Source organism: Ochotona princeps, chromosome 17, assembly GCF_030435755.1.
Source record: "Ochotona princeps isolate mOchPri1 chromosome 17, mOchPri1.hap1, whole genome shotgun sequence".
In the NCBI taxonomy this organism is placed as follows: domain Eukaryota; kingdom Metazoa; phylum Chordata; class Mammalia; order Lagomorpha; family Ochotonidae; genus Ochotona; species Ochotona princeps.
In genome coordinates, this window is record NC_080848.1 from 39,047,136 (window position 1) to 39,068,094 (window position 20,959).

At 56.1% G+C, this 20,959-nt stretch overlaps 1 protein-coding gene across 7 annotated transcripts in view; it reads left to right on the forward strand.

Moving 5' to 3' along the window:
- SGSM2 (small G protein signaling modulator 2) overlaps positions 1-20,407 on the forward strand; it is a 33,600-nt gene extending 13,193 nt beyond the window's left edge. Inside the window, exons 3-24 of one of the 7 annotated variants that reach the window (XM_058675974.1) lie at positions 4,779-4,935; positions 5,220-5,381; positions 5,668-5,735; positions 5,832-5,977; positions 6,281-6,415; positions 6,959-7,083; positions 7,451-7,518; positions 7,764-7,924; positions 8,099-8,225; positions 9,684-9,818; positions 13,405-13,555; positions 14,177-14,241; positions 14,339-14,484; positions 14,900-15,028; positions 15,277-15,459; positions 17,246-17,608; positions 17,814-17,938; positions 18,339-18,421; positions 18,555-18,664; positions 19,012-19,108; positions 19,822-19,989; positions 20,173-20,407. In XM_058675974.1, coding sequence (XP_058531957.1) covers positions 4,779-4,935; positions 5,220-5,381; positions 5,668-5,735; positions 5,832-5,977; positions 6,281-6,415; positions 6,959-7,083; positions 7,451-7,518; positions 7,764-7,924; positions 8,099-8,225; positions 9,684-9,818; positions 13,405-13,555; positions 14,177-14,241; positions 14,339-14,484; positions 14,900-15,028; positions 15,277-15,459; positions 17,246-17,608; positions 17,814-17,938; positions 18,339-18,421; positions 18,555-18,664; positions 19,012-19,108; positions 19,822-19,989; positions 20,173-20,261 — 2,993 coding nt within the window. In that variant the 3' untranslated portion in view covers positions 20,262-20,407. Of the gene's footprint in view, positions 1-4,772; positions 4,936-5,219; positions 5,382-5,667; positions 5,736-5,831; positions 5,978-6,280; positions 6,416-6,958; positions 7,084-7,450; positions 7,519-7,763; positions 7,925-8,098; positions 8,226-9,683; positions 9,819-13,404; positions 13,556-14,176; positions 14,242-14,338; positions 14,485-14,899; positions 15,029-15,276; positions 15,460-16,431; positions 16,652-17,245; positions 17,609-17,813; positions 17,939-18,298; positions 18,422-18,543; positions 18,665-19,011; positions 19,109-19,821; positions 19,990-20,172 lie in introns of those variants that run through there. The other 6 variants (XM_004593968.2, XM_004593969.2, XR_009246936.1 and 3 more) reach the window with 6 other exon arrangements.
- The last annotated feature ends 552 nt before the right edge of the window (positions 20,408-20,959 follow it).

Here is a 20,959-nt window from a genome sequence, read left to right on the forward strand (position 1 = left end):
GGCTGGCCCTGCCCTGGTTCCCTGGGAAACCTCCATGAGCGTTAGGCTTGCAGATTCTGCCCCACCAGGCACAAGGAGAATGTGATCCTTGAATCTCATTTTTCTCACCTTGGTTCCAGAAAATCAGGGCAGGTCTTTGTCCTACTCCAAACCTTGTATTGAGTGTTCCTGTTTTATTCAAGGAGTTATGCAAGTCTAGGTGTTCTCCCAAAGTTGAAGCAAACAGCCAGTATCTCCACTGCAGAAGGAGAGAAATTGTAACCCTGGTTACCATAGAAACGCTCATTCTGTGTGAAGGCAACTCTTACAGGTCCCTGGGTGGAAATAGCCAGTCAGATAAGTAGCAAAGAGAGGGGCAGATGGCGCCTGGCAGCGCCCGTTTCTCCTCCCACCTTGTCTGCTGCAGATGAAACCCGGGCTGCTCCAGGGGCATCTCTCCCGAGCACCTGCTTGTGGAGAGACCGCTCAGCTCTTAACCTCTGGGGAGGCTTTTCCTCCTTTACTGAGAAAGCTTGATGCCTCTATCCAGTGGCATTCAGCTCTGGAAAATTCTGTGCTGAGTTGTGCCGTAAAGTTTCAGAACCCACATGGACTACCACAGGCTTACTGTTCTACTGAACCCCGCCCCCCTACACAGATGGCAGCTGGCAGGAAAGGATGGAATGCAGTCAAAGGTGGTCAAGCTGCAGCTCTGTTGGCCACAGCCACTCACCTGCTGTGCACTCCCCTCCTTGCCAAGCACCCGGGCCAAGCGTTGTGTCAGGCTTCACTGATGATGGGTGCTGTGTCTCTGAGCCTCAGCCACATAAGGCTGGTCCTCTGAGGTTCTGCCTGTGGGTCCCACTGTTACCAGGCTGGACTGGGGCTGGCCTTACTCAGGCCCATTAGCTGCTGAGCACAGCAGTCCTCTGTGAAAGCAAAGCAGGGACAAGAGGACCCCTCCATCCAGTCATGTTTCTGAGGACCTCTGCCCAACCTCTGCTGCATTTCCTGGCAACCATAGCTTTAGCTTCCTCTCATGGTCCCATCTTCCTACTTTCCTTTTTGTGTTTTTTTGTATCCTTGGGTTTTTTGTTTTGTTTTGTTTTTAGTTTTTATGACTCATTGAGAGAGAAAGCTCCCATCTGCTGGTTCACTACACAGATGCCCACAGTGGCTGGGATTGGCCCCTCACCAGGAGTGAGAGTTCAGTGCAGGTCTTCTGCCTGGGTGGTAGGACTTAGCTGCCTGAGTTGTCACTGCTGCCTCTGCAGGTCTGTGCTAGCAGGAAGCTGGAGTGAGGAGCTGGAACTAGGAACCAAACCCGGGTGCCCTAATGTGGAGCAGTCCCCCTGGGCTCATCAGAAGACCAGGGAGGGCAGTGAGCAGATCTTGTTAAGTTCCTCAGTATTACTCCATTTGCCTGCATAGTTCTACCTTAGACCATGTTGTTCTTCACTAATTAGCATGTATCTTTACCATATGAAATGAGCTAGATGGTGTCAGGGCTATCATCTTGTACACCCAGATGACTGTAGGTCATGCCCAGACCTGCTGGGACAGGGGACCCCTAAAGCCCTCCTGGCTGGGGACCCAGGGCCCACATAGCTCAGTTAACACGCAAGTGGGGTCAGCTTACTTGGGCATTAGCCTGTGGGTGTGTATCTTCTACCATGGCCCTTTCCCTTGGGTCTGGAGTCATGGACAGACCTTAACACAAAGGTGGGTAAGGCCCTAGAGTTGTGCTGGGCTGTTAGCCGAGAGGTCGGACCTCTCTGAGCACTTCTCCCTGGGGTCCTACTCCATCAGACTGGAAGGCCTTCCCAGGGAGCAGGTTCAGAGCAGCAGGGGGTCAGGGACCCTGTTGTCAGTGGCTCTGCAGGCTGCTCTCAGTGTGATGTCCTCTGTGTGTTAGAGAGGGTACATCAATCACTACAGAGGTTCTTAAGTGTCTACGCTCAGGACCCTCTTGTAGAAGCTGAAAGTCATGGATCCTGTATTGGGGGGAGGGGGGAACAAACCTGTGCTTTCGGGAGTGCACCAATAATTTGCATGTGGGTTGCACACAAGTTAGAGCATCTTTAGAACCCCAGAAGCCCTTCTAGAACCCCCTCAGGATAATAGTTCTCAACTGTAAGTATTATTATTATTTGCCTCCATGCTTACACACAGTAGCACTTTTCATCCCATATGCCGATTCTCAGAGGAGACAGCCGTGTGGAAATGCAGCAGGACACGTGTGGTTTAAACAGTGGCTGGCTATGGAGGCCCCTGACACTGGCTCAGGAATGCCAGGAGCAGTGGTCTCAAGGGGTGTAGGGATTCCTTCCTTCTCCAGACATTGCCTGGCATCTTACTTGGGGAAACAACACAGGGCGTGAGGGAAGCTGGGGCCCTGGGCGTGATGTTTGCACTTCTCTCAGTATTCCTAATTGCAATCATTGCTGAGGTCTCCTCCACTCACCCAAAATAACCCCGTGCTGACACTGCCGGAAGGTGGGTAAGGCCAGGTGGGATGAGAGTGCCAGTGCCAGCCACCCCAGCCACCCCAGCTCCCAGGCCTCACCACATTGGCAGTCGCCTAGGGAAAGTGGGAAGGCTAATGACTCATTATCCCAGCAATTAGTCACATCACACAGAGGCACATGATTCCCTGCAGGACTGCTGCCACCTGCTGCCACGCTGGCTCTCTTCAGTGCTGCTGCTCTCCCCAGCCGGCCTGGCGGATACAACTCCAGGAAATGGCAACTGCCTCCCCACAGGTGTCAACTTGTCACTGCAGCAGCCCCAGCCCCGGGAGACTGAGACAAAAGAGTCACTTTGCTGTTCTTCTCAGGACCACATAAGACCTGCAGCACCCGAGGGTCGGGGGTAGGGAGACTGACATGGAGAGGAATGTGTGGGCACAAGTCACAAAGACTTCCCCATGTGCCTGTCATGTGCCTGGTATGTGGGTGTCCATCTGTCCGCATGCACGTGTGGCACAGATGTGTGAACGCTGTGAGGGGAAGGCCCAGGCCGCAAGGGGCTCCAGCCTGCTTCCCCTCCCAGGGTGCTCTCACTACTGCACTGGCTGTCCTCCTGGGGGGTCCCAGGGCCTCTTGGCTTCAGTCCAGGAGAGAGTGCCACACACAGCTCCAGGGTAGAACAGCAGTGACAATGTCAGTTCCTGAAAATGAAGGCAAGGTACCTCTGCTTTTCAGTAATTATTCCCTAAGTCACATCTCATATTCTAACAGTACTGGTCAAAATAAACTTGAATTGACCTGTTTTTAAGAGAGTGGCTTCTCCACACCTTCAAGGCAACCTGCTTCTCTCTCTCTCTCTCTCTCTCTCTCTCTCTTCCTCTCTCTCTTTTTTTTCTTCTTCTTCTTCTTCTCCCTCTCTCCCTCTCTTCGCACCAAGGAGAGGTTCTACAGAAAACCCTGCCCTTAGAGATTCACTGTGGAGCAGGCTGTGAACTTGAAGGGTGAGCATTGAGGGCCTGGTATGGATGCGAGTGCCTCCCTAGAGTGGACCTGTGTAGGGGTTCCACATGAGGCCTTCCCTCATGTCATACCCTCGTGCCCTGCCTCATGCCATCCCTCTAGTAGGGTTTCCCCCATCCCCGATGACAGAGCTGAGGCTCAGAGTTGTAAGTCCCTGATCCAGATTCTTCGGAGGCAATATACAGCCACAGCAAGGTCAGACCCTGTTGTGCCTGAGTCCCTCTGTCCAGCACAACTCTGTCTTCCCAGTCCATGAAAAAGAGTATCTGTAACAGGGAAGCCCCTTCTCCTAACTCACCTAGCCCTTGTGCCCCGCCAAATCCACCCAGAGGTAGTAAAGGGTACTTAGGCCAGGGATGGGGGCGCCCTGGCTCCTGGTTCTGGCTCTGCCACTGTGTGATTGTGATCAAAACCCTTCCCCTTTTCTGACCTTCCCCTTCACATTATTTTTTTTTAAAGGTTTATTTTATTTTTATTACAAAGTCAGATATACTGAGAGGAGGAGAGATAGAGAGGAAGTGGAGCTGCCAGGATTAGAACCAGCGGCCATATGGGATCAAGGCGAGGACCTTAGCCACTAGGCCACACTGCCGAGCCCATCCCCTTCACATTTGAAAAGCAGTCAGCTTGGCCTCAACAGTGCCATGTCCCACCTTTCCCCGACACACCTACTAACCTGTGTGAGTCCAGTAGAGCTCTCTGCCCTGCTTCACCAAGCCCTTTCGTTTTGAGGAATCTTTCCATGGTAAGCAGGATTCCAGATAGATTAAGTCTCGCCCCTAAAAGCCTGAATGAATAAAGGGACATCCTTCCAGCAAGGCAAAAAAAAAATCCATCTCAGCTTCTGGGCTCATTAATAATCCAGGGGCCACTGTCGGTTCTGATCTCTGCAAAGGCCTCATTAATATTTCATCTCCAGAACCTCATTCCTTAGCAACCACATCATCACACTGTCTATGAGGGCAGCTGCTGGGCAAGTGTACCCTGTGTCGCCCTATCTCATAGGTGCTGTCCCTACTTGCCCTTGTGGTCAGGAGTGGAGCTACCCAGGCCAAGCTGGAAGGCCTGCAGTCCTCACAGGCCCTGCGGCCTCGCTCTGTGCTCTCCATGTAGACATGTACCTTGGAGCTCTCAGGCCCACACTGGGCAGGCGTGGAGGAAAGGGGGAGCAGGAGGACATGTTAGGAGGATGGGGTCTGTGTCCTTGGCCTGCGTCTGCCTGTCCACAGGTGTGGGAAAGTGGAGTGTTTTCCCTGCGTGCCCGCTCTGGCCCAGGCTCAGGTGCTGTTCTCCTCTGTGGCCCAGGGGCAGTGGAGGCCTGCCTTCTGCATCAGCTGAGGCGCCGTGCCGCTGGCTTTCTGCGCAGTGACAAGATGGCAGCCCTGTTCACCAAGGTGGGGAAGACGTGCCCAGTGGTTGGGGAGATTTGCCACAAGGTCCAGGAGCTGCAACAGCAAGTAGACAGCAGGTGAGCCCTGGGCCCTCCCTTCTGCTTGGCATTTACTGCTCCCCAGGATGACCCACAAAGGTTGGCTTCCAGGTCCTGTTCCTTGAATGTTGAGCTCTAGGTAAGGGTTAGCCTGAGGGTGGGCCTTGGCCTCTGCTAGGTGCAGTCTGTACCCTGCCTTCACCTCCCTGCTTTTGTCAGTCTTTGGGGGCTCCTGTCTAGTGGCACCAAGGTCCAGACCCAATGTCTCTGACCTAGGGTTGACCTCTGGGCCTTTCACTCCTGAAGTCCTCTGCTGTTTGCAGGAAGCCCTCAGGAAGCAACCAGGAGGCCCTGCGGAGACAGGGCTCGGCCAGCGGGAAGGCCCCAGCCCTCAGCCCACAAGCCTTGAAACACATATGGGTACGCACAGCGCTCATCGAGAAAGTTCTGGACAGGGTTGTACAGTACCTGGCGGAAAATTACAGGTGACTGCCCCATCCCACAAACAACCTCTTTCTCAGCCTCCCTCCTGAACAGCCCTCCAGCCCCACCCTCTTGGGGTGCCTGTTTATGACACCCTGTAGGCCTGCCTCCACCTCCCCTTTTAGCCTCTGAAGCCCAGAGCATACCAGGCACCCTTGTAGACTCATTTCTTCTTTGTGACTGGGAGAAATCTGGTCTTTGCAAGCAGCTATCCCTGCTTGGTGAGCTTGACCAACCTGGAATGAGTACAGAAAGCCTGATGGTCACCCTCTCTGTCTCTCTTGGCAGCAAGTACTACGAGAAGGAGGCATTACTAGCAGATCCTGTGTTTGGCCCGATCCTGGCCTCTCTTCTGGGTGAGCCTGAGAACAGAGGTCCATGCATGGCCACTGGGCCAAGGGTGCAGGTGCCAGCAGAGCCCCCATCTAAGTTGACCAACCCTGTCTTCACAGTGGGGCCCTGTGCCTTGGAATACACAAAGCTCAAGACAGCTGATCACTACTGGACCGACCCTTCTGCCGATGAGCTGGTCCAGAGGCACCGCATCCGCGGTCCGCCCAATCGCCAGGACTCTCCTGCCAAACGTCCAGCTTTGGGGGTAGGTGTCCCCTCTCCATGACTGTGATCATTCAGTCTGTGCCTGTGTGTCTATGGGGGTGGGGTGGGTAAACTGGCCTTAGACATACCCTGACCTACTGGACATCCCGTGAGAGCCTTCTGCCCACACTAGCACTTACAGAAATGCCAGTACACCCCTGCTGCTTCATGGCTGGAACTCACAGTGACTGAGGACACACAGATCAGGGCAGACCCTAGGGTCGGGTTAGCACAGAAATCTGAAGGCTCTCCAGCCCAAGTGGGCTTTCTCCAGGTCAGGGACTGAACCGTGGCTCTTGTGCAGATCCGGAAGCGCCACTCAAGTGGCAGTGCATCGGAGGACAGGCTGGCTGCGTGCGCCCGTGAGTACGTGGAATCACTGCACCAGAATTCGAGGACGCGGCTGCTCTACGGCAAGAACAATGTGCTGGTGCAACCGGTAGGAAGGCTCAGTGCCACACACACACACTCACACACACAGAGCCTCCCACTTCTGTAGGTCCCAGAACTGGAAACCTCTAGACACAGTTGTTCCTCTTCTAAGAGCTTTGCCAAAGAACCCTGGGGGTGGGAGGTGTTGGGGGAAGATCCCTTCTGACCGCCACCTCTATGTTTCATTCAACTCATGCCCAGCCTCAGTTGGCAGGAGCTAGGAATGGCATCTGCTCTGGCTAACTGAGAACCTAGGCCATCCAAGGGCAGGAATGGCAGCCAGTAGACTGGGTAGATGCCCAGCTTGGGTGTAGCTGGCCCAGGATATATCTGGCATACAGGAGGCGGATGGTATAGAGCCAGTGGCACAAGGCCAGCCAAAAGCAGAGATGCCCAGAGCTGCCATGCTGCCCTATTTTTCTTTCCTTGTGCCCTGCCTTTGTGACAGGCCCATCAGGACTTCCCCCTGTAGCCACTGAAAGCCATTCCCATAGTGGTCTCTGGGTTCACCCCTCATTGTCTCTATCTTTTGGTGTGTCTCTCCCTGTAGAAGGAGGACATGGAAGCTGTGCCTGGCTACCTCTCCCTGCACCAGTCTGCGGAGAGTCTAACTCTGAAGTGGACCCCCAACCAGCTCATGAACGGGACTCTGGGAGACTCCGAGCTGGAAAAGAGGTGGGGGCTTTGGGACTTGCTTCCAGGAGCCAGGGAAAGGGAAGGGGCTCGACTCTAAACAGGAGGCTAGGGAGATCCAGCCAGGTCCACAGAGCAGGCCTCCCTCCTTACAGGGCTATAGCACAAGAGAGCCCAAGTTCTCTGAGATGGAGCCAAGCCTGGACACAGAGAAGTTTGCCTGGGCCAAGCTGTAGATGGTTGAGACTTAATGCTACGAGGCAGCCCGGGGCTCAGAGGGATGAGACTGGCTGAGGCCACTGCTTGGCTATGATCATCCTATCTTCAGGATGGTTCCAAAGGCTAGGAGGGCCAGGGGCCAAGGACGGTAGGATGGCAGGTCTCATGACATCACGGGGTTCCTTTCCAGCGTTTACTGGGACTATGCCCTGGTGGTACCCTTCAGTCAGATCGTCTGCATCCACTGTCACCAGCAAAGTAAGCCTGTCTTGTCCTGGGCATTGCAGGGTAGGGGTGAGGCAGGCAGAGATGACCTCCTCCCTGCTGTGCACCTGTACTTCTCATCCCGCCACCATCCATATCAATGAGGGTTCTGGGTCCTGCTCCAGTCCAGCCTGCACTGCTGCACAGCCTGACTGTTGGGACCTTGGTGATGGCTGGGGCACTTACTCCAGGAGGACCCTGCCTGATTGACCTATGCTTGCCTCCTCATCCTCCGCCAGAGAGTGGTGGCACTCTTGTGCTAGTGAGCCAGGATGGCATCCAGAGGCCCCCACTGCACTTCCCACCGGGAGGACACCTGCTGTCCTTTCTGTCCTGCCTGGAGAATGGGCTGCTTCCTCGAGGACAGCTGGAGCCCCCACTCTGGACCCAACAAGGGAAGGTAGGTACCTCAGGGCATGGGGGCCTGGGAGCTGGGGCAGGAGGGGAGGCAGGTGCCAGGCTGAGTGATATGGGTCTTCTCCCTGCCTTCCACTTTTTCCCCATGAGGACTTCCTAGGGGCACTGTGGTTGGGACGGTGCCCTGACCAGGCTGACCACCCTCCACCCTCCTTAGGGGAAGGTGTTCCCTAAGCTACGGAAACGCAGCAGCATGCGGTCCATAGAGGCGGAGGAGCTGAGCCTGGGGCGGGCCACAGACTACGTGTTCCGGATCATCTACCCCGGGCACAGGCACGAGCACAGTGAGTTTCCCAGGCTTCTTCCGGGCAGGACAGGGAGGTGGGGAACACAGCATCACCCCATGGGGCAGCAGGCAGGGCTTGTCCAGACAAGGAGCTCACTTTCCTTTGATCACCCCACACAGAGTCACCCCACTTCTGCACAGCTGGCCCCACTCCCTATCCGCATACTCTTGCCTCAGCAGACCCAGGAATCACATTTAAGATTCTCTTAATCGTCCTCTCATCTCCTATCCCAGAAAAGAAATATGGAAAGACTAGAAATAGAAAGTGGAGGAGGATCTGTTCCTCTCAGTCTGCCGCCTGACCCCTACCAGGTGGCCTGAATATGGGCCCAGCACTCCTTTTCGCACGGCGCACGTGTTCACTGATCCCGCCATAGTCCCAGCCCTCCTCCAACTGACTGCCCATGAAAGGAGCTAGACCTGAATTAGTGTCTTGCATCTGAAGAGGGCAGAGACTTGAAACTGCACATGGGACTTTGGAAGCTGGGCAGCCTGAAGTGCCTTAGCCCTTGTGGACCAACCCTATCCCAGACGCATAGCCCCAGGCCCCAGGAGTCTGTCCATCTGTGTCTGCCAACATCAAAGTCCCCTCTGTAGTCAGGGTGCTGCTGCTACCCCAGAGATTGTCCAGGCCAGATGTGCTTTATTTGTGGCTGAGTTCAGAGAACTTACCAGCACAGAGCAACAAATGCCAGCCAGACCTCCTACTCCCAACATTTTCTAACTGGTGCCAAAGCGTTGTCAACAAGTTGTCTCTGCATCAGTGGGCAGATGCCCTGGACAGCACAAAGTCAGCCACAGCAAAAATTGTCCCCAAGACATGGGGATTCTCACTTCCCTCTCACATGTGACACAGCTTTTGCCGGAATGTGTTTGCAAACCTAGTGTTTTATCACTGGATGTTGCTGGGTTTCGATTTTTCAATCCCTGTGTTCCTTCCTCAATCCTTGGCATTCTCCAAATCTGGTCATGGCAAGGACCACCTCCCCAGAGAGCCGGCCAGCCTCACTATAGAGCCACAACCTTGTGTTCCTAGAGGGCAGCTCTGGAAAACCCTTGGGGGAGAAGAAAGATTTAGGAATAATCATCAGATTCGGTCCAGCCTGCCCATGGCTGGAGCATGAGTGGGAGCTGTCAGCCGACAGTCAGCCCAGCCTCTGCCAGGGCTGGGAACTCCCGAGGGCCAGGCCCGCCTTGTGTATCTTCTCCTCAGTCTCTTCTGTTCCTCCTGGTATGGGTCTCTGAAGAATGAAACTGGGGAACTGCTTCCGGCCCCCTTGCCTGCTTCCATACGCTCCCAAATAAACCAGTGAAAGAGCTCTGAGGTCCTTGTGTTCCCTCCAGGTTCCAGGTGATCCCATCTTCATTCCACTCAGCTGCGGAGGGAGTCAGGTCCCTCCTGCCCAGGGACTAGGGTCCTCATGCCTCCGCCTCTCTCGCTCTTCTCTTTGAGCAGTCACTATTAACTACCACCACCTAGCGGCCAGCCGCGCGGCCTCGGTGGACGATGATGAGGAAGAGGAGGATAAACTCCACGCGATGCTCTCAATGATCTGCTCGCGGAACCTCACAGCTCCCAATCCGATGAAAGGTTTTTATCCTTCCCCTCTCCCTGACCCACCTTGTCCTCCACCCCACCCTCCTGGGCCCACCTGCCACCCACCGCACGGGCTCGAACAGCAGTGTTGGCATTAGGGGACTTGCCAGAGCAGTGCCCTTCCACAAGCAGGCAAGTCAGGAAAGGCAGAAGGAGGGCAAACAGTGCCAGCAAGAAGAGAGAGTAGCTCTGGACTTAGGGAGGGGGGCCTCATGCCTGAGGGGAAGAGCAGCTGCTGATGGGAAGGCCTGGGTATGCATTGCCTCCTGTGCAGGCACCTTCCATGGCTGTCTGAGCCCATTCCTCTTCCTGGGAGACATACTGGCCATTGCCAGATGGAGGCCCGTTTCTTTGTGCTGATTGGGGCAGCAAGCCCTGTATCTCTGATGCCTGACTTAGAAACAGGACAGAGGTGCTGGGCCCTTCCTGGGACAGGGATAGAGACTGGACAGGCAACACTGAGTCCTGTGGTCAGGTGAGGAACTGGAAGCACCAAGGAAGACTTCTCAGGGTTTAGTCTTCCCAGCAGGCATGGCTTGGTAGCTTGGCATGAAACATGGAAATACTGGCGCATGGGCTCAGGTGTATCCCCAGTGTGCTGATGGGGGCTTTGAGCAAGCATCTTGCCATCCCACAGCTCTGACTCCTCCTGTGTGCCTGGGGATGTAAGACAGGAATGTCCCCGCTCTTGTGGACTGCAAAGTGCGATTGCAGAGGTCTTCTTTTTAGAAATGACACAGCCCCATGCCCGCAGTCCCTCCGTAGTCCTCTGTCACCACCCATCTTTCTTGGGTTGGTAAGGAGGGCATCCACTCACTTGGAGCTCAGTGAAGCCAGGGGGACTGTGAGGCTCAGACAGAATGTACAAGGAAAGGTTGGATGGGAAGAGGCTGAGGCCAGCCCTCCTGAAGATCTGGCCCTTCCCACCCAATCCTATGCCATAGAATCAATAGCTCCTACTCCTTCCTTGCCCCTGTTGGAGAGACCACAGAATATATAACATCCCCTCCCTTCTTCTGCCATTGCTCAACTCAGATGTGAAGCCAGTAATTCATCTCTGCACCCCTGGGCAGCCAGGCCCATGGCCTAGCACATGCTTAGCTGCTTAGCACACCATTAGCCAACCTTTCTTCTGCCACCTGGCCCACCTCCAGGCTCGCCCTCCCTCTCAGCCCTTCCAATACAAGTCTGTGAGCCAGGCCCAGAGGAGAGCATCCTAATTTTCATGTTTGTTGCTGCACACATGCCTGCCATCTGATTCCTTGCAAACCTGGACCTGGGGCTGATGCTTATTTACCGGCTAACTGCCTTGGAGCAGAGTGGGAAAGTTGAGCCCTGCACACAGAGTACTTGCTTACATCCTGAGCCAAAAGTCAGGCCGGAGGATCTTGGCACACTTGGCAATAGAGAGGCCATCCCCAGCTAGTCACAGGACTAAAGCCTGTGGAATCAGAGAATGTTCCAGATCCATGGGGCTTAGAAGCCTCAAGGCTTGTCTGGGTATCCTCTCAGGGAGCTCAGGGGCTAGACTAACTAAGTGAACAACCCCTTGGCCCCCAGCTCTTGGGAAAGCAGGTGGGGCAAGAGAGGTGAGTCCATGGGTGCTGGGGGTCCGTGTGGCGGTGGGAGCCACCAGCTCCGCTCCAGTCCATAATGACAACACTGTGGAGGCCGTTCTACTAGCCGTTGCTTTTCAGGCCTGCAACATGCTTGACTTGTGCATGTAAATCAAGTGGCGGGTGTCCAGATCTCCTCTCCCTCCTCCCCCTTCCCCTTCTGTTCCTGCTGCCTCCCTCCTTCTCCCTCCCTTCCCCCATCCCACCCCCAGAGCAGAGATGCTGTTCACTCTAATTCTGCTCCAGGCCAGGTACCTTTCACTCGGAGTCTTAGGGGCTGTGGGGTTCACCCACGCTGGCTGTTTGTCCTCATGCTCAGAGGGGAGAGTCAGAGTCCAAGCTGACCCGGCAGACCCCGTCCAGCTGCTGCCCCTCAGCCAGGCACTCCAGAGCTCCCGCTGTCACACGGGGCAGACTCAGAGAGACAGAGTGTTCAGAGCTGGCAGGTTCAGCTCCTGGAGAATTAAGGTGAAGAGCATTGACCCAGGAGATCAGCCTTGGTTGGGCCCTGCTTTCAGGCATGAGCTGCTTTTCCTTGGTGCCCACCCTCTGCACCCCTTGCCTTTCTTACCTTCCCGCCTGCTGCCTGCTGCCTGCCCAGCTGGGCCTATCCCCACCCCCAGCTCCTCCCAGGACTGGCCTCTCCTGCCTGCTGCAGGGGCAGGAACTGGGTCCTGTGCCCTTCCACCTGCACCCTCTCTTTTCCCCTGAGTCTCGGGCATGGCTTCAATTCCCTTGCTCTCAGAGCCGCAGCCCCCTCCTCACAAAACACATTTCCTTAAATTGCCTCCTGGTGGAGCTGAAGGGCCAGACATGGATCAAAACCCTAGCCCTGGGTCTGGACAAGAGAGCCCCAGGGCCAAGGCAGGGGCAATCCCTAATGAGACCCTAGGGTGCCCAGCTCAGCCTAGAGCCTGTCTTCTACCAAAAGCAGGCCAGGGCCCAAGCTGAGGCAGGGCCACACCAGTCTGGCTGAGACAAGGCCCTTGAGAGGGAGGCCTCAGCACACACAGCTCTCCCCTTCCTTGCTCTTCACTCGGCTCGCTCTCCTTTCTGGTCTCAGCCCCAGCCCCTCTCACTTTCTGCCCTCCCTTTGCTTCATCGCCATGGCTCTCTGGCCATGCCAGCGTCCCCCTCACACTCTGGAAGCTCCCCAGGGTCTTGAGCTCCGGTTCAGCCAGCGGAGCTGGTGGAGAAGGCGGTGTGTCTGCCGTCCCCAGGAGCCCGCCTCCAGAACCCGCACCTGGGCAAGTTCTGTGACTGGCGGTTGGAGGGTGTGCCTGTGTGCCTAGAGCAGCCTGAAAACCCTGAGAATTCTGCCCTTCCTTTCAGTTCCCTGTTTCCAGGAGACCACCATGCTGAGTGCAGTTATATACAAGGCGAGAATGGGGAATCAGACAGGGTCCAGGCAAACTGGCAACAGGGGCCCAAGGCCTGGGCAGGGAGCAGCACTGTTCCTACTTAGCCACTGGTCAGTTCCAGAACCCTTTAGAAAAGCAAGGCCTGTGAGATCCTTCAGGGACTTTGCTGGAGAGTGCCCTGAAGGGGAGGGTTCGGGGCTGGAAGCTGTCCTGCATCTCAGTGCTCTCCCGTGAGACCCAGGCTGAAAAGGCAAGCGAGGTGGGCACACATCTGGCTCTTGCTCTGCCATTGCTTTCTTTCCCTTCCCTCTAGAAAAGCAAGTGTTTGCTGGTAGCGAGATGGAGGCAGTCACATTGGTCCACGATTTGGTCCCAGTACTTTGCCACATGCAGAGACACCTTGACCTTGCCAACCCGCTCCAAGATCCCCTCCCACCCCCCCTTGTCCATCTCTGGGCTCTGCACCTGGCAGGCACCATCCTTGTAATTTTCCACCAACAGGTGGCCTCATGCTGCAGCTCTGAACACAGAGGTGGGCATGCTGCAGGGTGGCTATGGGAGTTGACCTGCTGGGCCTGACCTCAGCCCCCTTCCTGCCTTCAGATGCTGGTGACATGATCGAGATGCAAGGCTTTGGGCCCAGCCTGCCAGCCTGGCGCCTGGAGCCCCTGTGCAGCCAGGGATCGTGCCTCTCCTGCTCCTGCAGTAGCTGCCCATGCATAGCCCCCTGCCACTGCCGCTGTGTCCCTGACCGGTGAGTGAGCAGTGCCGGGACACCAGCCTTCCCCTGCCATGTCCATTCACGTGTGTCTGTCTGTCCTTAGGGACTGCATCACTTGCATGACACAGGGCAGCCCCTGGAGTTGTACACGCTTGAATTCACATTTCACTTCTGCCACCCACAGGACTTTGTCCAGTAGCTGAGTGTCTAGGAGCCTCTCTATTCCATTTCTGAACCTGCTTCCTTGTTTATAAAATGAGGATAATATTCCCTGTTTCTTAAGGGACTCATTGGCACTAAATGAAATATAACCCAAGTGAATGCTCAGGGCTGTGCACACCCTGAGGTAGGTACAGTGTGGACATGGATGCTGCTGGCAGGCTGTCTGTCTGGGCAAAGGGCATCTCCATTTTCACATGAGGAAACCAAGGTTCACTAATGTAAAGTTAGTTGCCCAAGACCACTGGTTAGTTGGGGGCCAGCTCTGTCCAGAGTTCCTGGCAGGATGATGGGGTACCCACTGGTGGCTTCCAGGCTGAGGGTTCTGCTACCCCACTTTACTTTCCTAGCCCCCACAGGAATGTCCTTCCTTCTTGTCCTCCTCCCACCAGAGGGGCCACACTCCCCTCCCTCTGAACCAGGTTGTCCCCACAGGTTACCCCTCCGGCTGCTGTGTGAGAGCATGAAGAGACAGATCGTGTCCCGGGCTTTCTATGGCTGTGAGTGTGCGGTGGTGTGGGGCTGTGCGGGGCTGACCGCCAAGGGAGGTGCCTCAGTCATAGACTCACGCACCTACCGCACTCCCCTTCCTTGCAGGGCTGGCCTACTGCCGCCACCTGTCCACGGTTCGGACCCACCTGTCGGCACTGGTGCATCACAGCATCATCCCACCTGACCGGCCCCCTGGGGCCTCAGGGGGCCTCACCAAGGACGTGTGGAGCAAGTATCAGAAGGACAAAAAGGTGCACATTCTAGAACGGGTTCTGTGCTCAGAAGCCAGTCATGGAGCTGGAACTGGCAGCAAGGAGAGCTATGGGAGCAGCTTTTATAGGCCGAGTGGACATTCAGAGATGGGTTTGCAGGCCAGGATGGGTGACTGGGAGTGAGCTGAATCATCATCCTATAGCTGAGCTGGTGGGTCTACACGAAAGGTCTGAGCTGTAACCTTGAACTCGTCTTTCCATGTATCTGGGCTCCTTTTCCTGCTCTAGATAGGAGGGTAGGTGGGCTGGATGTCATCAAGTTGTAACCTGGAGCTCGGGAGGATATAGCTGTCCCAAGTAGGACTTGCGTGAGCTTCAGCAGAGTGACGAAAGCGCCCATCTGGGCTAAAGAGACCACAGGAGCCACACAGTCTTCATCCCCCTGGGTCCTCAGAACTACAAGGAGCTGGAGCTGCTGCGGCAAGTTTACTATGGAGGTGTGGAGCATGAGATCCGCAAGGACGTCTGGCCCTTCCTACTGGGTCACTACAAGTTTGGCATGAGCAAGAAGGAGATGGAGCAGGTAGGCAAACCCTGTGCCCGTGGGCTCGGGAGCTGGGCAGCTGGGCCAAGGGCCCCAGGGAAGCCTCAGCCCTTCTCAGCTGGAACAGGCACCTGGCAGGAAGAGGGTGTTAGCCAAGCAGCCCCCAGGGCCTCTCCTCGGCCCTACTCGACCTGCAGCCACCTCGGCCCTTGCGACTGTAGGAGCCACAGGTCCAGTGGAGGCCTGGCTCATGCATCCCTCATGGTCGCACTGTGGTCTGAGTATAGGTGGACGCAGTGGTGGCGGCAAGATACCAGCAGGTGTTGGCGGAGTGGAAAGCCTGTGAGGCAGTGGTGAGGCAGCGGGAGCGGGAGGCTCACCCCACCACGCTCACCAAGTTCTCCTCGGGCAGCAGTATCGACAGCCATGTGCAGCGTCTCCTCCACCGTGACTCCACCATCAGCAACGACGTGAGCCCGACAGGGTCTGGGGGCGGGGCACCTGTAGGGACCACCAGCGTTTTGCATACTAGCCTGGCTTCTAACAGACTGGCAGTGGAGTCCTGGGAGAAAAGCTTAGGGCCTGTGTGTTAATTTCTTGGCCTGAAAAGTTTAGAGTTCCCTGGATGTTGTAGGAATAAGATGTCATTAGTGCATCATGCTTTCTTTTTCTTTTTCTTTTTCAAAGATTTATTTATTTTATTACGAAGTCAGATATACAGAGAGGAGGAGAGACAGAGAGGAAGATCTTCCGTCCGGTGGTTCACTCCCCAAGTGAGCCGCAATGGCCGGTGCGCGCCGATCCGAAGCCGGGAACCTGGAACCTCTTCCGGGTCTCCCATGCGGGTGCAGGGTCCCAAAGCTTTTCCCAGGCCACAAGCAGGGAGCTGGATGGGAAGTGGAGCAACCGGGATTAGAACCAGCGCCCATACGGGATCCTGGGGCTTTCAAGGCGAGGACTTTAGCCGCTAGGCCACGCCGCCAGGCCCGATGCTTTCTTTTACAAGTAGGGAAAGGTGGGCTTGCTGGGATGACCTCGTTGCTTGGAGAGAAGTCCTTGGCTGGCGCAGGCTGCCCCTATTCTAGTTCTATGTCCACTCCTGACAGGGTAGGTGTTGGGAACTTTCTGTGAGCTTGTTCTTGGTTTCCCTTCTGAGCTTTCAACCCCTCTTCTCATAGAGGCTGTGCTGAGACTTATCAGAAACTAAAGGGCACATGGGGTGGTCCCCTCAGGGTGGCTGTCTCCCTGATCAGTGCTGGATCACAGTGTGAGTGTGTCATTCATCCCAGTACCACCCCTGCTTCTAGAGCAGCCAGCTTAGAGCTCTCGCATGGACAAGTTCCATTTTTAAGAGCATTCTGTGTATTAATTTGTGTGTTTTCTTTTTTGAAATTCCTTCTTTGGGTCATGCATGTTCTTGTCACTTCACCGTATTTTTCTAGGAACAGAAAGCATCCCAGCTAGGGCAAGACTGGAAGTAATACAGTATTGTAGCCAGCAAGGAAACCCTACCTTTCCATGTCCTACGTTCTTGATCTCTTGTTGATAAGTACCCTCTTGTTCTGTCTGGGTTTGAGTCCTGCGATGACCCAGGTAGACCAGCTCACCATTCCAAGGCTCTTAACTGGGGCCCTGCCCATCATGTCTTGCTCCTTTCCCAAGGTGAAAACCACTTTCAGCACCCTTCTTTCCCTTTGTGGTCCAGACAGGAGAAGCCTGTGTTACTCTCCCTGGGACTGTCCTTGCTAGTTACCTTCCAGGGACAAGTGAAGTAGGTTTCCCTTCACTCCCTACCCTGTCCGTATGTCTGAAGGCCAATGTGACCAAGTAGATATGTGCTTCAGAAGTTTGTGTCTTGCTGACACAATACAGAAAACAAAGAGAATCCCATTTTTCCTAAGACCTCTGGCCCAGCAGGCATACCAAGCAACCACACCAAGGAAGCTCTGCTGGCTTCAAGTTTGGGATGAGACTTAGCTGGAACTGGCATCCAGCGACCAGACCCCTACAGCAACCATAGCAGGGACAGGACAGGGCTGAGCCTGGGCTCCTCACATTTGCCCAGACCCTTATTTCTCTACCAGTCAACTAGGTCAGAAGCCAGCCTAGTGGTCATGAGTGGGTGGACGGGGTGTGAAAACTCTCCTTCCTGGTTCCATTCTGACCCAGGGCTTAGGCGAGGGCTGCAGGAAGGTCCTGGTGTGCAGGCAGGAGCCACCGTGTGTCCATGTTCCCTCCCTCCCTCCCCCCCCGCAGGTGTTCATCTCTGTGGACGATCTGGAGCCCCCAGGGGCACAGGGCCCTGATGATCCTAAAGTCAAGCTGGAGCCGGGAGCAGGAGTGGGGAGTCCTGGCCCCGCCGGGGAGCAGCAGTCAGTAGAGTTCGACTCTCCAGACTCGGGTCTGCCATCTTCTCGCAACTACTCCGTGGCCTCCGGCATCCAGTCGAGCCTGGATGAGGGGCCGAATGTGGGCTTTGAAGAGGATGGTGCTGGAGAGGAAGGCTCCACCAACGACCCTATCCCTGCAGTCCACACTCTCTCCAGGCCCCAGGATCCCAGCCAGGAGGAGGCACCACAGGCCAGTGAGCTAGAGGCTGTGTGTGCTGCTGCCTACACTGTAGGTGGACATTCTTGGGCACTGCTCCTAGCTAGCCCCCTGACATCCCGAGGCTCGGGCTGGGCTGTGGGGTGGGGTGACCATTCTAGAAGGGAAGAGCCTGGGCCCTGCTCTCCGGTTCCCTGGCTTCCCTGCCCCACTGCATGTCTTTAAGGCATTTGGGAAGAACTGGCCAGTCTCACCCAAGGGTCTTCCACACTTTCAGATAGAATTACTGGACACCGTGGCCTTAAATCTGCACCGCATAGACAAAGATGTGCAGAGATGTGACCGCAACTACTGGTACTTCACACCCCCAAACCTCGAGAGGCTTCGAGACATCATGTGCAGGTGCCTCTGGGGGGTGGGGCTACAGGGCTGGGGGAGGAAACGTTAAGTCTGAGGAGGCCACCTCTCTCGGGGATCCTGTCACACTGGGCTCCCTCTGTCTGGGATACTTCTCTTCTGTAACAGCCTCTGCACCCTGCCTACATCCTGAGATGTTCCCTGGATCTCAGCTTTGACCACACTTTCAAGGAAGCATTACCTGCTTTCCTTTCTCTGCCCAAATTCCAAGCCACGATGGCCTCCTTGGGTGTCTTTCCTTGACTGTGGCTGGAGGCAGGGCATGGGCTTGTCCCCTTGTCCCCTCCCAATGAATGATTTAGGGGGGCGGGAAGGCTGACTTCAGGGCATGCACCTTCTCCTTAGGGGCCCGGAGGCCACAGTAACTTTGTCCCTGACCTTGCAGCTATGTGTGGGAACACCTGGATGTGGGCTATGTGCAAGGCATGTGTGACCTGCTGGCGCCTCTCCTGGTCATCCTGGACAATGGTGAGGGATGGGAATTCCTGTGTGATGCTGGGATTGGGCAGATTGGGCTGGAGCAAGGGAAAGGAGCCAGCCAAGTCTGGAAGGTGGACTCCGGGGGCCATTGCCCTGCCGGCCTCACTCAGGTCCTCCTCAGATCAGCTGGCCTACAGCTGCTTCAGCCACCTCATGAAGAGGATGAGCCAGAACTTCCCCAATGGGGGCGCCATGGACACCCACTTTGCCAACATGCGCTCCCTCATCCAGGTGAGCTGTACAGGTGGCCCTGGGCATGAGGGGAGGCAGCCCAGAGCTGCTCGCTGCTTCAGCACATGGGGGCCAGGGCTTTTCCCAGGGCTGCTGCTTTCATTATTACAGATCGAGGGGTATGGCTGTGTAGATGCCTGACAGCCTTAAACTCCACAAGGAGTGCAGCCAGGGTGGGATAGGGTATTGTGGAGCAGGGCCCTGAGCCCAGCCTCTGGCCACCCAGGAGTGGAGAGTACAGCTGTGGGAACAAGACAGCCACCCAGTACCCACCTTGGGTTCCTGGCCCAGAGGGTGGGAGGCACAGAGGTGACTTCCGGCCAGGCACTCCCTCTTCCTCCACTCAGATCCTGGACTCAGAGCTGTTTGAGCTGATGCATCAGAATGGGGACTACACCCACTTCTACTTCTGTTACCGCTGGTTTCTGCTGGATTTTAAGCGAGGTAAGAAGTGCTTGGACAATAAGGTTGAGGGGAGCCCTAACTGTACTTGGAGGCCCCCCGGGGGCTGTGGGAAACCACCCCAGGTGCCACCCAAGAAACAGGGGAGGGAAAGCTGACAGATAACTGTTTTTAGAACTTTTCAAACCAGCTCTTTGAACACCAGTGTGAGGAAGGTAAGGCCTCGGAAGTGGAGCTGCCAAATCAAGAGCAGGTGTGGGGTCTGCAGGATCCCAGCTAGGGCTGTGGCCAAGGGAAGGCTGGAGTCTCTGGCCATAGAGGCCTGAGGCCGCATGTCACCAGGGGGATCCAGGGCTTAGGCCCCTGGCGCTCAGCCTCGCTGCCTGGTTCAGCCTGGCGCCTACAGGTATCGGTGTCTCCCATCCCGCGGAAGAAATCACCCGACACACTGGAGATCTTCCGGGGCGCTTTATTGAAAGCTTCCGTTAAATCCGTTTAAAACCGTTACTCCGTAAAAAACAGTAACGCAGAAGCCCCGCCCCTCCCCCAAAGCCCCTGACTTATCTGTCAATCCTATCCAATCAGCTTACACACCCGAGGCATGCGGTAAAGGGCCAATCACAGGGCACTTCCAAGGCTCCAAGAGGCAGTAGGGTCCAGGCATCATCTTAGGGCAGGGCATTGTTAGTGCCCCCAACATACAGGCAGCCTGCGGCTGGGACTGGGCACAGAGCACAGCCTTTTACTGTCCCCAGAGCTGCTGTATGAGGACGTATTTGCTGTGTGGGAGGTGATCTGGGCAGCCAGGCATATCTCTTCGGAGCACTTTGTTCTGTTCATCGCCCTGGCCCTGGTGGAGGCCTACCGAGAGATCATCCGCGACAACAACATGGACTTCACTGACATCATCAAGTTCTTCAACGGTACGTGCAGGCCTGGCCACCCTGACTATGTCCAGCAAGGCTGCGGGGGTCTCGGCTCCTGACCTTGATGGAGTCAAAGGGGTCCCTTCCCTTGGTTGGGACCAGCAGAGTAGTCAGTGCACTGCTCCTCTCAGCCCACCACCCTCCTCCTGGGCCACCCCTCAGTCATCTGTGTTTCCCCAGAATGGGCCGAGCGTCACGACGCCCAGGAGATTCTGCGTATCGCCCGAGACCTCGTGCACAAGGTGCAGATGCTCATAGAGAATAAGTGAGGGCCGTGCCGGGAGGCAGCTTCGCGATGACCGGGTTCCAGCTGGGTAGAGGTGGGGGCCACACAGCCCAGACTGCCCTGGCCCCCGGCCGCCCCCGCCTGCCGGCATGTCCCACTCTGTTGCTAACAAAGTGATTCTGAGCCTGGGATCGGACTCCAGGTAGTGCTGGCCTTGCAGGGCACGTGAGGGTCCAAGGCGCCCTCAGGCTGTGACGGGAGGGGTCAGCCTCAGGGCCCCTGTCTGTCGTCTTGGGGATCACCCACCCTACCCCTGTCTCAGACAGCTGGGAACAGCCCCACTGCCACCCACAGCCTCAGCTTCAGTCTGCACTGTTCCCCCACTATCTTTGCAAGGGTGGGTGGGTTGGAGCTGTCAGCGACTGTGGCGGCTCCTAGCAGGAGCTGCATGGGTCCAGGGATTCCGAGATGCGAATGCTCTAAGTGGCTTTCAGCCCCTGCTGGTGCAGCTAGAACAGATCCCAATCGGGGCCGCAGACCGGGGCTGCCTTTCAGGAGATCTGGGCCAGGGTGTGAGCAGCCCACCTCAGCAGCAATGCCACTGCCTTTGGCCACCTGAGGTGACTCTCCCCACCTCCTACCCACTGTGCAATGCACCTCACCCCTCCCTCCCCGCTTTCTGCATTACATACATCCCTGATGACCATGTCAGTAACTGTTGCCAGCCAGATGATGTGCCAT